This window comes from Sceloporus occidentalis, unplaced genomic scaffold (genome assembly GCF_023333645.1).
Source record: "Sceloporus occidentalis isolate IW3139 unplaced genomic scaffold, rSceOcc1.0.p SCAF_2, whole genome shotgun sequence".
In the NCBI taxonomy this organism is placed as follows: domain Eukaryota; kingdom Metazoa; phylum Chordata; class Lepidosauria; order Squamata; family Phrynosomatidae; genus Sceloporus; species Sceloporus occidentalis.
Window position 1 is genome coordinate 244,450,384 of NW_028316982.1, and position 14,259 is coordinate 244,464,642.

General features: G+C 40.2%; 1 protein-coding gene across 6 annotated transcripts in view; it reads right to left on the reverse strand.

The window, feature by feature from the left end:
* Positions 1 to 14,259, reverse strand: part of LOC149319905 (PAN2-PAN3 deadenylation complex subunit pan3-like) — an 88,527-nt gene that overhangs the window by 56,547 nt on the left and 17,721 nt on the right. For all 6 annotated transcript variants that reach the window (XM_089512573.1, XM_089512570.1, XM_089512572.1 and 3 more), the window contains exons 3-4: positions 9,081 to 9,147; positions 7,175 to 7,245 (exon numbers count right to left, since the gene is read on the reverse strand). In XM_089512573.1, the coding sequence (XP_089368699.1) occupies positions 7,175 to 7,245; positions 9,081 to 9,147 (138 nt within the window). The remainder of the gene's footprint in view (positions 1 to 7,174; positions 7,246 to 9,080; positions 9,148 to 14,259) is intronic.

Here is a 14,259-nt window from a genome sequence, read left to right on the forward strand (position 1 = left end):
AAATGTAACATATTGTACTGATAATTTCTATGTAAGCTCTCATCCACAATATGAAATAGTATGGTCCAGAGAGGCTACCATCTTATTTCCTGTTTGTTAGAACTCAGCCTGTAATACAGTTCTATAAATGATATTAATATAATTTATGTTACAAGGCCTATTTTATGTTATTCTGGTGACAGAAGGGACCTACCTCATCAAGTGACTCTTTTCCTGGTAAAGGGATTTCTCAAAATTCTGCATGACCTATTCAAGTCTGACTGCACAGTAGCACTCTGGCACATGTCCAAATGTGTTAATATTCTTTCATATAACTTCATAAAATTTATTAACTGAACTCCCATCTATGGGTAAGTCTTAAAGAATACAGTGGGGCATACTTTTGAGTGGGCATGGATTAGACTGCACTGCAGATAGGATTTCTATTCAAAACAAAACTAGACTGGCCCAACTCTCATGGTAAGATTTTCATTTAATAGGTAGCAATATACTGATAACATCAAGAAAATATACCAGTTTTTGTGGGTTTTTAAAAATCTGGCTAGCTGTTTACAAGATGATTACTGTACAGTAATCTTTAAAATGTTTTCAGTTCTCAATAAAGAAGTATAGAGTCATACAGTTACAGTCATAGCTATCTTCTGTTTCCTGATATAAGATTTTCCCTACCTTTTCCAACATGAACTTGTAAGGTAAGAAAGGAATATTTTTATATATAAAAAATACGGGCCTATGTACAGCTATTTTAGGACACTTGAGCAGCCAAGTACTTAACAATTTTAAACGATCCTTAGCTGCCTAGTGATTTGTTCTAAATTAACTATGTAATAGATGTTTGCTATCCCAAGAACACCTGGAATTTTTAAAATCACAAGGAAGAAAAAATTATTTTGGATGCTGGCTATAAAGACTTTAAAAGCCTTTTCAATGAGGAAGGTAATCAGCAAAATGAGCTATGGTAAAGCACAGTCATCAACAATTGACGGATTTAGCAGCTGGAGGTGTTAATTACATATCAGAATTCCACATAGTAGACTACATACTAGAATTACATTACATTAAATTACACACTAGAATTCTACCTATCATACCTACTTTCTGGTGAAAAGTATTTAAAGGAAGTCAAGGATACAAATATAGTGGCTGCCATACAGAGAATACTTTACAGCAAAAAGGGGCATGGAATTTTTGAGGTCTATCAAATGTGAACAACACATCATGGTTGAGTATTATGATCTTATTAAGAAGCACCAACTCCATTATCTTCAAATCCATATGAAAGACACTTTTTTGATCCCAACTTGTGCATGTAGAGGACATAAATGGAATCATCTATGCCAGTGGTGGTGAACCTATGGCACGTGTGCCCTCTCTGGCATGCAGAGCTCTCTCTGTGAACAAGCAGCCTCTTCCTCCTCTTTCCTCACCTTTCCATCCTTTTAACAGCCACCCCAGAGGCAGGTAAAGGGATGGGAGGGAGGGGGAAGAGGAAGGGCTGGAGTGCGCCTGTTCCTTCTCTCCCCCTGGGAAGCCAGTTGAAGGCACAGGAGGGGGGGAGGCGTAGGTGCATGCTTGTCCCTCTTCCCCCCATCCTCCCATTCTTTTAACTGGTTTCCTGAAGCCAGTTATAGGCAGGGAAGGGCGAGGAGAAGAGTGGAGCAGGTGCGTGCCTCTTCCATTCCCCTCCCCCCAGTTCCCTCCCAGAGCTAATTAAAGACACGGGAGGGTGGAGGATTTTTTCCCTTGCCATCCCTTAAGGCTGAGAGAACGTGACTTGTATGTGTCGTGTCTTCAAGTTTCCAACTTAGGGCATTCTGGATTTTCTTGGCAAGTTTTGTCAGAGGTGGGTTTGCTATTGCTAGCCTGAAGCTGAGAGAGCGTGCCTCAGATTTCCCCCCCAGACGTCCTACCCCTTGGAAGTCCCGTCCCTGGAAGGCAGAAGTCTTTTAAAGGTTTGCCTTTGTTGCTGTGTGCCTTCAAATCATTTCCAGCAAAATGGCCATTTCATGGGGTATTTTTGTTAAGATTTGTTCAGAGGAGTTTGCCTTTGCCTTCCTCTGGGACTGAAAGAGCATGACTTGCCCAATGTCACTCAGTGGGCTGAGTGGCTATGTAAACCCTGTCTCCAGAGTCATAGTCAAACACTCAAACCACTACAAGCCACACTGGCCCTTATTAGATCACATATAAACCATGGGCTGGATTTAACTATGCTTTCAGTAAAATTCAGATAGTGCTGCAGAAAATGTGTTTACTCACTTACATTTATCTAGTCCTTCTCTATAAAGAAAGTCGAGATAGTGTGCCACAAAAATAAAAAATAAAAACAAGAAAAGCCATTATATAGCAGTGGATAACCTTGAATGTGTTCTGCATTCCATTATGAGAGGATGAGAGTGCACAAACTGAAAACTAAATCCTGATAAGGGAGCAGCAGCAATTTCCACTACAACTTGCATGTCATGGTGCCCCCTGCTCCCCACATATACTGCTCTGGGGTCAGTAGTTTTGGGACAACCTCTGGGGCTCTGAGGGAGATAGTACAGAAGGCTCCAGGGAGAAGTAGAAAAAGCATTACACTACTTCACAGCTCTCCTTAGCAGGGAACCTGTACTGGATCATGTTTCTCTCTGAAAACCAAAGGAACCACTCCATTTGCAGAGGGCCAAGTCTGGACCCAACATAATAAAACTGAACAGATGCTCAGATATACTTTTGTTCAAGTGTGTGTGTGTGTATCACACACATATATTTTAATATTACACACACTCAAATATATTATCTATAACACTCAGAATTTCATAAAACATATTGGGAGGGCAAGAGGTTAATTTCCTTCACACAGAAAACCTATCTAGAATCCTACTTGCCACAGCCATCAATGCTTTAATCAATTTTGGTTCTAATGTTCCATAATACCGTAATTTAAAACATAAAAATAGGTGTTGGAATCCAGGAAGAAGTGTCTTGTTCTATTGCTTTTCAAAGTGTGTGTGCGTGTGCTGTTGTTGTGTGCTTCGAATCCTATCCAACTTATAGGGTTTTTGACTTCCTCATATTTACCCACTGGGTTTCCATGGCTGAGCAGGGATTCAAATCCTGGTCTCCAGTCGTATCTCAAACCACTAGACAGCACTGGCTCTCATAAACACACACACACACGTGTGTGTGTAACAAACCTAGCTATATTTCTGCACTGGTAATGGAGGCTTAGAACGAACACTAGCCCTATTCAGGCATTCAACGGATACCGTATATACAGTGGGCCCTTAGTATCCACAGGGGATCAGTTCCGGATCCCCCTGCGGATATTAAAATCTGTGGATGCTCAAGTCACATTGTCTTCAATGGTGGCACAGCCACCATTGAGGCAATGGGATGAAGCAAAGGAAAAGAATGCTAAAGAACTTACAAGCTGATACGCCAGCTGCGTCCCTACCTGGACCGTAAGGACCTTGAATCTGTTGTACATGCTTTGGTAACCTCTCGATTGGATTTCTGCAATGCGCTCTACATGGGGCAACCCCTGTACCAAACCCGGAAGCTGCAATTGGTGCAGAACATGGCAGCCAGACTGGTCACTGGTAGTTCCAGGTCAGACCATATAACACCTATTCTAAAAGACCTTCACTGGCTGCCTATTCGCTTCCGAGCTCAATACAAGGTGTTGGTTTTGACCTATAAAGCCCTAAATGGCTTGGGCCCAGGGTACTTGGAGGACCGCCTCTCCCCATATAATCCGCCCCGCACACTCAGAACATCCGGGACAAATCTGTTGGAGGTCCCTAGGTCAAACCTTGCACGGACCTCTCAGAGGGCTTTTGCCATCGCTGCCCCTTCATCTTGAAACAAGCTCCCCGCAGAGCTTCGCTCCGCCGCCTCACTAGCTATCTTCAAGAAAAATCTGAAGACGTATTTATTTCGGTTGGCCTTCCCACCTTAGTTAGATTGTTTATTTTCCTGCCCCTTATTTTTCCCCTTTTGACTCCGGTTCGCTGTAAATTAATTCTTCCTTTTCTTTGCCCTTGACAAGTGTATTTTATCGATTTCCTGTTCCTGTTTTTTGTAGTAATGTTTTTAACTTTTATATTTGAATTTTCATTTTCTATTGTAATGTTTTTAAATTTTGTAAGCCGCCCTGATCATATCTATGAAAGGGCGGGGTAGAAATAAAACTTATTATTAAAAGCCCAACAGACAATAACTGTTTGTACTCACACCAAAGGCTGGATGAATGAGAGAATAGAAGGGGGTCAGTGCTTCCAGGGCAGATTACACTCTTCCCTTTCACCTGGGGGTTGTTCCCTTTTTAAATAAGAGTTGAAGTACAGAACTTACACTGACTCAAGGATAAGTCAATCCAGGATTTTGGGGTCAATTTTTTAACCAAATTTTTTAGACTTATACATGAGTATATACAGTAATTAAAACAGAATATTTGAATAAAGAGAGCATGCTAGCCTGATACCCCTCATCATCATTCTTTTCATACCAAAAACAAAATTCTTAAAAGGAAAACTTTCACTACATATGAAGCATCTCCATGATTGGAAATCTTGACTTTTCAGGAGGCTAAGAGCCTCCCAGTGCAATGGAAGCTCTCTTTTTCAGGTTATCAAGCTGCACATGCAGCAACTTGATGATAGAAAAGGACAGGGTTTGTCTGCTTCCCTCCTGCCAATTCAGTTAACCTAGACCAGTGATGGCGAACCTATGGCACACGTGCCAGAGGTGGCACTCAGAGCCCTCTCTGTGGGCACACATGCTGTCGCCCTAGCACAGAGTTTGCCAGAGTTTCTTACTAGAAAGCCAGAGGGACGTGTCACTTTGCAATAAATAAGTGGGGTCTGGGTTACAGTTTGGGCACTCGGTCTGTAAAAGGTTCACCATCACTGACCTAGACTGAATAGGGCTTGGCTTGCCTTTAACTTTGCTTTAACTTCATATGTAAAGTATGTATGTGTATACATATAAAAAAGCCAGCTGCTTCTTTAGCTCCACTACCTCTCATTTTTAACTGATGGAACTGCAGCTGAACAGCCTGTCTCTCTATGCATTACAGTTTTCAGTGTATTATGAGATAAACTGCCAGAAGTCAGATATATGCAAGTTCAGCATCACAATACAGCTTTATAAACAACAATTTTTAACACTTCCTACTATCAGAAAGTTGAAGACACAGCAATATTATAACATCAAAATCTTCACAGACTTTAATTCAGGCCTTCCCAACCTCAACATTTTACATTTGTAGCCACTGCTCAGCTCAACAAAACGCTACTACAAAAATAGTATTTTAAAAAAACACTACAGACACTTACATTGGACTCTAGCATATATATGAAAGGGAGGTTTAACACCTAAATTATCAAAACTCTTATGGACTGACTGCCATTGATTAGAGAACAGTGTAATTAACAATATCTATTGTTTCAGTGGCATCTGCCCTTTAGTATATGTATTTCTAAAGTGAAGGTGCCAAGGTCATACATACTGTGATCCTAAAACATGGTATCTGTTTACTGTTACTGTTTACCAAATGTTTACTTTATATATTCTACTTCATGTACAATCATTTATCAGATTTGGCATGGGGGACTGTTGAACTAATTTCCCTAGAAATAATTTTGTACATCTAGTGGCAGTTATGCACTCACTTCAAGGAGCATGCATAGCTATTGGTAGTCTAAGACTGAGTCAAAGGCCTGAATTCAATTGTTAGTCTCAGCTAGTACAGATCCAGTGAGTCAATGGAATTGTCCCAAGTGTTGACTTACCCAGTTATCACTGACTCACTGGGGCTACTTTAGTAAAGGTTACCAATAAAATTTAATCAAAAATTCCTTTTGTATATGCCAGCACCTCTACCTGCCAGTTTCAAAGAAATTATATGATGATCTGGATAGCACAGTGACCATTCTAGCTATTTTAAGTTGTTGCAATCACATATGTGCATATACAGCTCTCTTTTGGTAGCAGCTATTTTATATAAACTTTGCCCCCCCCCCCCACATTCCCAGATGGAACAGGAGGCTGAGTAGGGGTCCTGAAGTTTCCAAAAGGTTTCCAGAGACTTAAAAACAGTGCACATAGACATTCTCATTGCAGATATACTCAGTTTCTCCCCACTCCAATTTAATATTTTACAAGCTTCAAATCCTGCAAACTCCTATTTATTCAGAACACTGAAACAAAAAAACCTACTTCCTGTATGAAGCCAAAGCCTTATGTATTTCTGGAATTATTTGTATTGTCTATTATTCCATATACTGTATCAACATTATCCAATTTTCCACCAACGTCAATGCTAAAGATCTGATTTCTTAGAGATTCAACAAATTTTTACTATACAGTACTTCAGAATTTTACAGCAGAAAAAAATCAGGGAAATGACTGGGGCCTAATCCATTTGTTATTCCCAAACTTCAGTCATTCCTTTGAGCAAAGAGGAACGCAGCAAATAAACAGTCACATAAATTTCATTACTTCAGTGAAACTACTCAGAACTAAAATCTGATTTAGGCCCACAGACAACTTAAATTATGGCTCATAGGCCATATTTTGTCAAAGCTTGTCTTAGAGAAAGGGAAATTCTTAACTTTAAGTCTTAGTAATTGGATTTTGGAATATTCTAAAGAGGTTAAAATAAATGAAAATAACTGCTTTGGTGAATAGGAAGTACATAAAATTTTGAGCAGTTAGCTTTAAAGAAAAAAGAACAACTGCTCTGACAAAATGATCACAGTACTAAAACTATCACAAAATAACTTTATATTAACCTAAAAATAAAAATGGATATACTGTTTATAGATTTTTAAAGACTATGATTAAGATGGACTACTGCATCAAACAGTGAATTCATTAGGACTTATTTTAGTGGGAAAGCTCTGGACATCTAATTGGTCACAACCTTATTACCGTAATTCTACAATATAGAAAGTAATCTCTTGTACTTTTGCCAGAGGCAGAGTATGAAATTAAAATAGAAATAGCCAATCTTAACAATTCTGAGCAATTATGTAAATATATTACAATAAATGCTCAAAATTATTGTTGTATGTTGCTCTGACAATTATTAATACTACTCTTAAAAGCTTTCAGTATTTGTACAAAGGAATTAAGATAGTGGTTCTTTTGTCAGAAATACAAAGTTAGTAAGTTTGGCAATACCTACTTTTCTCCTTTGAGATAAGCTGAGGGCAGCAAAATCATTAAACAAGGATGAACCAGGTGAAGTAAGAGGATCTGTAAAAAGAGGTTTTGCAAAAACAGAGGGAGGAAGAGAGATACACTTGAATAATATGTTGTTGTTGTTGTTGTTGTTTTTAAAATTAATTTTACAAACTAGAACCAAGAGTAAAAAAGTTACTTCCACGTGCCTAAAGTCTTGTCTACTCTCAGTAGTCTTCTCCTATTAATGGCTTATCATTATACCTTATTACAGTGGTACTGTGGGCTAGGACACTGAGGGGGTATGTGAGAGTTGATCAAGGGGGGTGTAAGACTTGGAGGCCCTGATTGCCTCCTCCTCTTCTTCCCAAACCTTTTCTGTCCTGGAGGGCAAGAGAAAGGCAAGAAGGGCACTTGAAGTCTCTGCCAGAGGGAGGAGGAGGAGAGCCATTTCCTTATAAAATGTTAAAGTGAATACACATGAATGTGTGAATCAAAATACACACCATTTTTATTCATATATTATTACTGCTTTGCAATTGTTACTGCTTTGTAATAAATAATGTAATTTATTATTCAGGTGTAGATGTAGAAGGGGTCACAAGGATAAAATGTTTTGAAAACCACAGCCTTATTAAACTGTGAAGATTTCCCAGTTTCTTGGAATCTTGGAATACAAATTTATATCACTTTCATGGATGTTACCTAAAACACCCTTCAGAAGTCATTAACTTGTTGTTGTTTTTTAAAAAAATATTAAACTACTGAAAAATCTATGTTATGGATGAAAACAGAATAGAAACAAAACATGGGCTACAATTTATTAGTTAAGCAAGTGTCCCCATGTTTTAGCAATACAATGTAATGTTGGTAGCATTTAAGCTTCTTTAAAATATGAAGTTACTTAGCAATGCCTTGGAGATGTTTTAGCCTGAAGTTTACCAACTGTCATTAAATTCTATATTAAACTTTCTGCAGTCTTAAACACTTTTAAAAAAGGTAAAAATTCATTCACATATTCCTTTATCACTTATGTACATAAATATACTCCCAAGTGGAGAGGTACAGATGTAAGGTTTTTGTCATGGAAGGAGGTAAGTTATTTGAAAACAGTTTACCTTATTATCATTATGAATACCTATCTGTAGCAGACAGATGTTTAAAATGATTTCAAAGAGAACTGGCCACAACTGATTAAGCAGACTATAAGAAATGTCCATGACACTAATATGACCTGCCTTCTAAAATATCTTATAGGAACACCTGAGAGGTACGCTACATCAAGAAGTAACAGCTACCAGATCTGGTATGACTACTTAGAAAGGCATCAGAATATATTTTACTGTGTGGACTTTCAGCCAAGAAATCAGTGTGTGTGTTTATTAACATCCTAGTATATGATGTTTACTGAATTGTGTCTATAGTCTCTGATTTAACACAAAACGGGGGGGAGGAGGGAGCTACTTAAGGCCTACAATATGCTATTGGACTGCAATTCCCATCATCTCTCACCAAAGACCAGAACCAATGGGAATTGCAATCTAGCCATTCCTGAAGGGACACTAGATGTTCACCACAACGTAAAATAAGACTGAATTCTGGCCAAGACTTTCTACCAGAATTTTAAAAATACTAAATTTGATTTTTGTTTACTACTGCATATGTTGCACAGCAGTGTATTAAAAGCAAGCAAGAAAACATTACATAACAGCACAAATTAAAAAAAATCAAAAGCAATTTAAATTAAGATGGAATATAAATTCTATAAATGTAACTAAAGATGGAACATGTATTTTATATAAATAACTAAAATAAGAATATGATAATAATGCAATAAAGTTATAGATTTAATGTTAAATGGAAAGGATTCCCATTAAAACAAGTTTAATTTAAAAAACAAAACTTCTTACCATGGCCTGCAAATGGCTTGGCACTGTCATTGAGAAGGCTAGGGGAACTGCTGCTATTTGTCATCCTCTGCAGAAAATGAGAAACAAATTACACAGTCAACAAAGCTATTGGGACGATTAGCTTTGTGTTTATAAAAGGAAATGGGTTTATGAAATTTTGTTACCAGGTTATATTAATTGAAGCCTGGGTTCTCCAAGGACATACATATTGAGTATACATGTAAAAGATAAACATTGGATGAAAATAATTTAGACATTCTGGAAGTACCAAACAGTCCCTGGAATATTTTCCCAAATTGCAATACAAATGCATCCTCAATATACAAATTATCCCTGTATGGGCATTCTTTTTTTTAAAAAAGAAACATTTATTTATTTAGTTAGTTAAAAATGGTTATGTAAACATTATGGAAGTCAAAGACCAAATAAATAAGACCAAACAAATAAGTCCAAGTCCAAATAAATAAGTAGAAGTGGACAATCAAATGAATGAATGAATTTATTATGGCACATGTCCAGCACCAAAATATGGCAAAAATACAAAACATGTAACATCAGGTGTACTTCCGTAGCATAAATATACACATTATTATAAGACATTGGCATAGTCAGGTAATATAAAACATTGACACAGTCAATAGTCAGATACCACATCTTCATTCCACAAAACCTTTTCAAGATTTAGGAAAAGGAAAAAAAATTAAAACATTGGCATAGTTATACAGTTATCAACAAACTTTTCCAATGCCATATCTGTGAATTTTTATGTAAAATGGTGTAAAGATAAAATATGTAAAAACAGCAAGATGATGGCTTGTTATGGCCAAATTCTAAAGCATTCTTACTGCATCTGTATTAAAAAGTTTTTACAGCAGATAATTGCAGCTGCAAAGAACTTGGCAACTTTGATAGTTACCAGTTTCTTGCCATCAGAAAGAAGATGATGTATGTAAAATTGCTCTTTTCTGCCAGGTAGGCGTTGTAAAAGAGGGAATATATATATATGGCACAAGATTCTATATAAAGGGGGCAGAAGTGGACAATCTTGTACCACCAACATCCAACAGTATTTATATTGATGTAAATATCAGGAAAGAAAGGGAAAGGGAGGGGAGAAAAATATAATGTTTTCCCATTACAAAGCACCCGTGCCATAGGCAAGCTTGCCATACGCAGATTTAAGCTTCCGCACATGGGAAGCCCAGGGAGTTAAAATGGTGCGTAGCTCATGAGAGCATAGACTCATAAGAATCAATGAGACTTGAGGTCCTGTGTTTTTTGCCATACACTGGGGGGGGGGGGGGGGTCCAGAACAGATTCTCCAAGTGTACAAAAGGCCCACTGTAATTTATACAATTCATGCAATGAATTATACAAAAAACAAGGTCCAAAGAGGTGCTCTGGGAGTAGAATCACAATGAATCATGTTCAAGGAGAAAAAGATACAAGAAAAATTATTCTTTTTCTGTCTAACAGATTTTTTCCCCTGTGACTTTGTATTTGAAATTTTCCTTGCTGTTACCCGCCTCGATCCTCAAATGGGAGAGGCGGGATACAAATAAATATTTTATTATTTATTATTATTAACAGACTTGACCTGGGCTTGGTAGCTCAGCTTTGCATATAAAAGCCTAGCTACAATATCAATTTTGAATATACCAAAAGATTTAAATACAAAATTTATTGAAACCATTTTAACAAACTGGAAGTCCTATTCTCAAAAATAAAGGCAGGACCCAAAACTGGAAGCCTCTGCCAAAGCAAAACAGGTCAGTTTGAAGAGCCCAAGCCAACCTTCACCATAAAAGGTAAAGTACTAGTCATGACTATCATACATTATTTTCAGTGTAAGGATCAATATGACTCTGAAAACCTACTGGAAAGAAACATAACAGTGACGTCATGTGCAACACTCATACTTTTTTCACAGATTTTCCACTTATGCGTGAGTGGCCATTTTTGGGAGAGATAGCTGACCTACACAGACTTTTAGTAGTATCTATAGCAGGGGTAGGCAACCTTTTTGAGCCGGGGACCGGGTTGCTGTCCCTCAGACAACTGGGGGGCTGAAGCCGGGGGGTGGAGCTTCCACCCCGGGGGCGGGGCTGCGTGCCGGGGGGTGGAGCCTCCACCCTCTGGGGCCGAGCTTCCAACATCCGGGACACAGCTTCCACCCTCTGGGGGCGGAGCTTCCACCCTCGGGGGCGGAGCTCCCACCCCCGGGGGCGGGGTTTCCACCCCCCAGGGTCCAGGCCACCTCCTCTTTGCCGGCCCCTGACGGGGCCCAAGGCCTTGTCAGAGGCTGGGAAAGAGCCGGCAGGGACCACCAGGGCTGGAGGCCTCCCCCTCTTTGCCGGCCCCTGATGCCAGAGGCCCGCTGCTGCCGCCGGAACCCTCCTGGAGGACCTCAGCGAAGGCAACGGGCCTCTGGGAGGCCTGCTGCTGTCGCAAGAGCCCTCCTGGAGGGCCCCAGCGGAGGCAACAGGCCTCCCAGTGGCCCGCTGCTGCCGCCAAAGCCCTCTTGGAGGACCCCAGTGAAGGCAACAGGCCTCTGGGAGGCCCGCTGCTGCTGCAGGAGCCCTCCTGGAGGGCCCCAGAGAAGGCAACGGGCCTCCCAGAGGCCCACTGCCGCCACCGGAGCCCTCCTGGAGGATCCCAGAGAAGGCAACGGGCCTCTGGGAGGCCCACTGCTGTCGCAGGAGCCCTCCTGGAGGGCCCCAGCGACGGCAACTGGCCTCCCAGGGGCCCACTGCCGCCGTCGGAGCCCTCCTGGAGGGCCCCAGCGACGGCAACTGGCCTCCCAGGGGCCCACTGCCGCCGTCGGAGCCCTCCTGGAGGGCCCCTGCGACGGCAACTGGCCTCCCAGGGGCCCGCTGCTGCCGTCGGAGCCTTCCTGGAGGGCCCCTGCGACGGCAACTGGCCTCCCAGGGGCCCGCTGCCGCCGTTGGAGCCATGGGCGCTGCCATTTTGGGCAATAAATGGCGGTGAAGTCTCACGTGACCTCAGGGAAGGTCGCGCGAGACTTCACCGCCATTTTTTGCCCAAAATGGCGGCACCCAGAGCGACGAAAAGCCGCAACCGGCGGCGGCAGGAGCAGCCAGGTGCCGGCTCAAAGGCCTCCGCAGGCCGCATCCAGCCCGCGGGCTGGAGGTTGCCAACCCCTGATCTATAGCATGGCTCTTCTTATATTCAGAATTTACTGCAATCAACTTTCAGAATGTAAATTTCAAGAATGAAAAAATATTACCCCCAGAAATGTAAGGGATTTCTTACTGCTCTGGGTTACATGAACTATTTCATTAAAAATGAACAAATACTCTTAACAAATCATCCCAGTCTCAGCAGTGATTCCTCCGTCCCATGTCCCTTTAAAAACATGCAACTGCAAGCAAAATTAAGTTTAACTCTTTTTTAACTTCATGCAAAAATGGAGAAGATTAAAATGGAAGCTTGCAACTTTTTAGCCATTTATCAGCACTCGATTTATTGCAATTCACTGCATATTTATTATAATAGCAGAATAACAAATGAAACAATGTAAAGATACATTTAACCTCTTCAAGATATGTCAAAAACCTGTAAGTATCATCAGTTCTTAAGTAGAAGAGTGCAGGTAGTGTTTGGGAAGTCTATGTATAACAATATAACTGTATACAGATTTATTTCACATGAAGGCATCTCTACATAGAATGAGAAGAAAAAACATTGACACCCCCCCCCCCAAATAAAAGGAGATGTTAATGTACCTCATGTTTTTTCCAAACCCAATACCTGTCCCCAGACTGGAAGAGTAAGGCAGTAGTTAAGGGGAGTTACCAAGTATTTTGTGGGGGCATGTGCCTCTTTCTACAAAAGACTGATAAACCAAGGCCATTCCCTCTAACAGTGAGTTGGTAAAAAAAAATCATAACAGCAACAATGAGTCCAATAAAAACAAATTTGTTTTAAGAGGGTGTGTGTATGTGCCTTTAAGCCGTCTGCCAACTTACGGTCACCCCATGAATTTCAGAGGATTTTAGGCAAGGAATGGTCAAAAAAAATTTCCCAGTTCCTTCCTTTGAAATAGAGTCTACAGCTACTGGAATTTGTTGGTGGTCTCCCAATTCAAACACTAACCAGAGGTGAGCCTGCTTAGCTTCTAAAATCAGATAGGATCTGGTACCCTTAGGGCATTTAGGCCCTAGTTACAACAAAGACAAGCTATAAATCTTGATAAGGCTTTTATATAGCTCATAAGCATTCATCCTTAGTCAAAACAAACTTTTAACAACTGGGTAAAAATAAAAACCAAACACAAACAAACCCTTTTCTTAATTTCCATACAGACACCACTCAGTTCCATGGCCATCCTTCTGAATTTCTTTGATACAACACACTGTTGCTATGGCTCCAAATAGGTCACAATGGTCTATTTAAATTTTAGACTAAAGACAAACATGGACAAAAGATTACATGGACCAATGTCATATTCAAGGATCCAACTTTCTATTAAATTTAAATATATGGCTTTCACAAGTGTGAACTAAGAAACATGAGTACTGATTCCTTCAATTCCAAATAATGGCTTTTGGGCAGAGCTGTGTTTATTCTGGAATTCTACATGGGCAGAATATCAAGAGTCCTTTTTTTCCCCTTTAAGTGAAGGTAAACATCTAGTTCATTCCGTTTAGATAACAGACTGGAAGGTGACTAGGAAATGGCTAACTAACTTCAGAATCCATAGAGTTCCAGGGTTAGGAGATGATTTTTTTTAGTTAGAAGGGAAGGGCAAAGTGTTGTACAGAGCTTATTTATTATTATTTACAACTGTTCAAAAAAAGCCATAAGTAAATATTAACTTTCACAAATTAGAACAAACTCAACTTTTTATCTGTTGCAGTTTATGAGAGAGAGATTAACTGTAGGATATGCAGTTCTAAGGATATGCAGTTCCACTTGTCAATTTTCGAGTATGACTTTAGTTTGTACAGTGGAACCTCGGGATACGAAATACCCAGGTTACGAATTTTTCGGGACCCGAAAAAATCCAATTGGAAATTATTGATCCGGGTTACGAACGTTTTTTCGGGTCCCGAAAAAACTTTTGGTGCTTTTCGCCGCGATTTTACACCAAATCGCGGCTTTTCCCCATTAGCGGCTATGGGGATTCGGCTTGCGAAAGCCGTTCGGGTTACGAAAG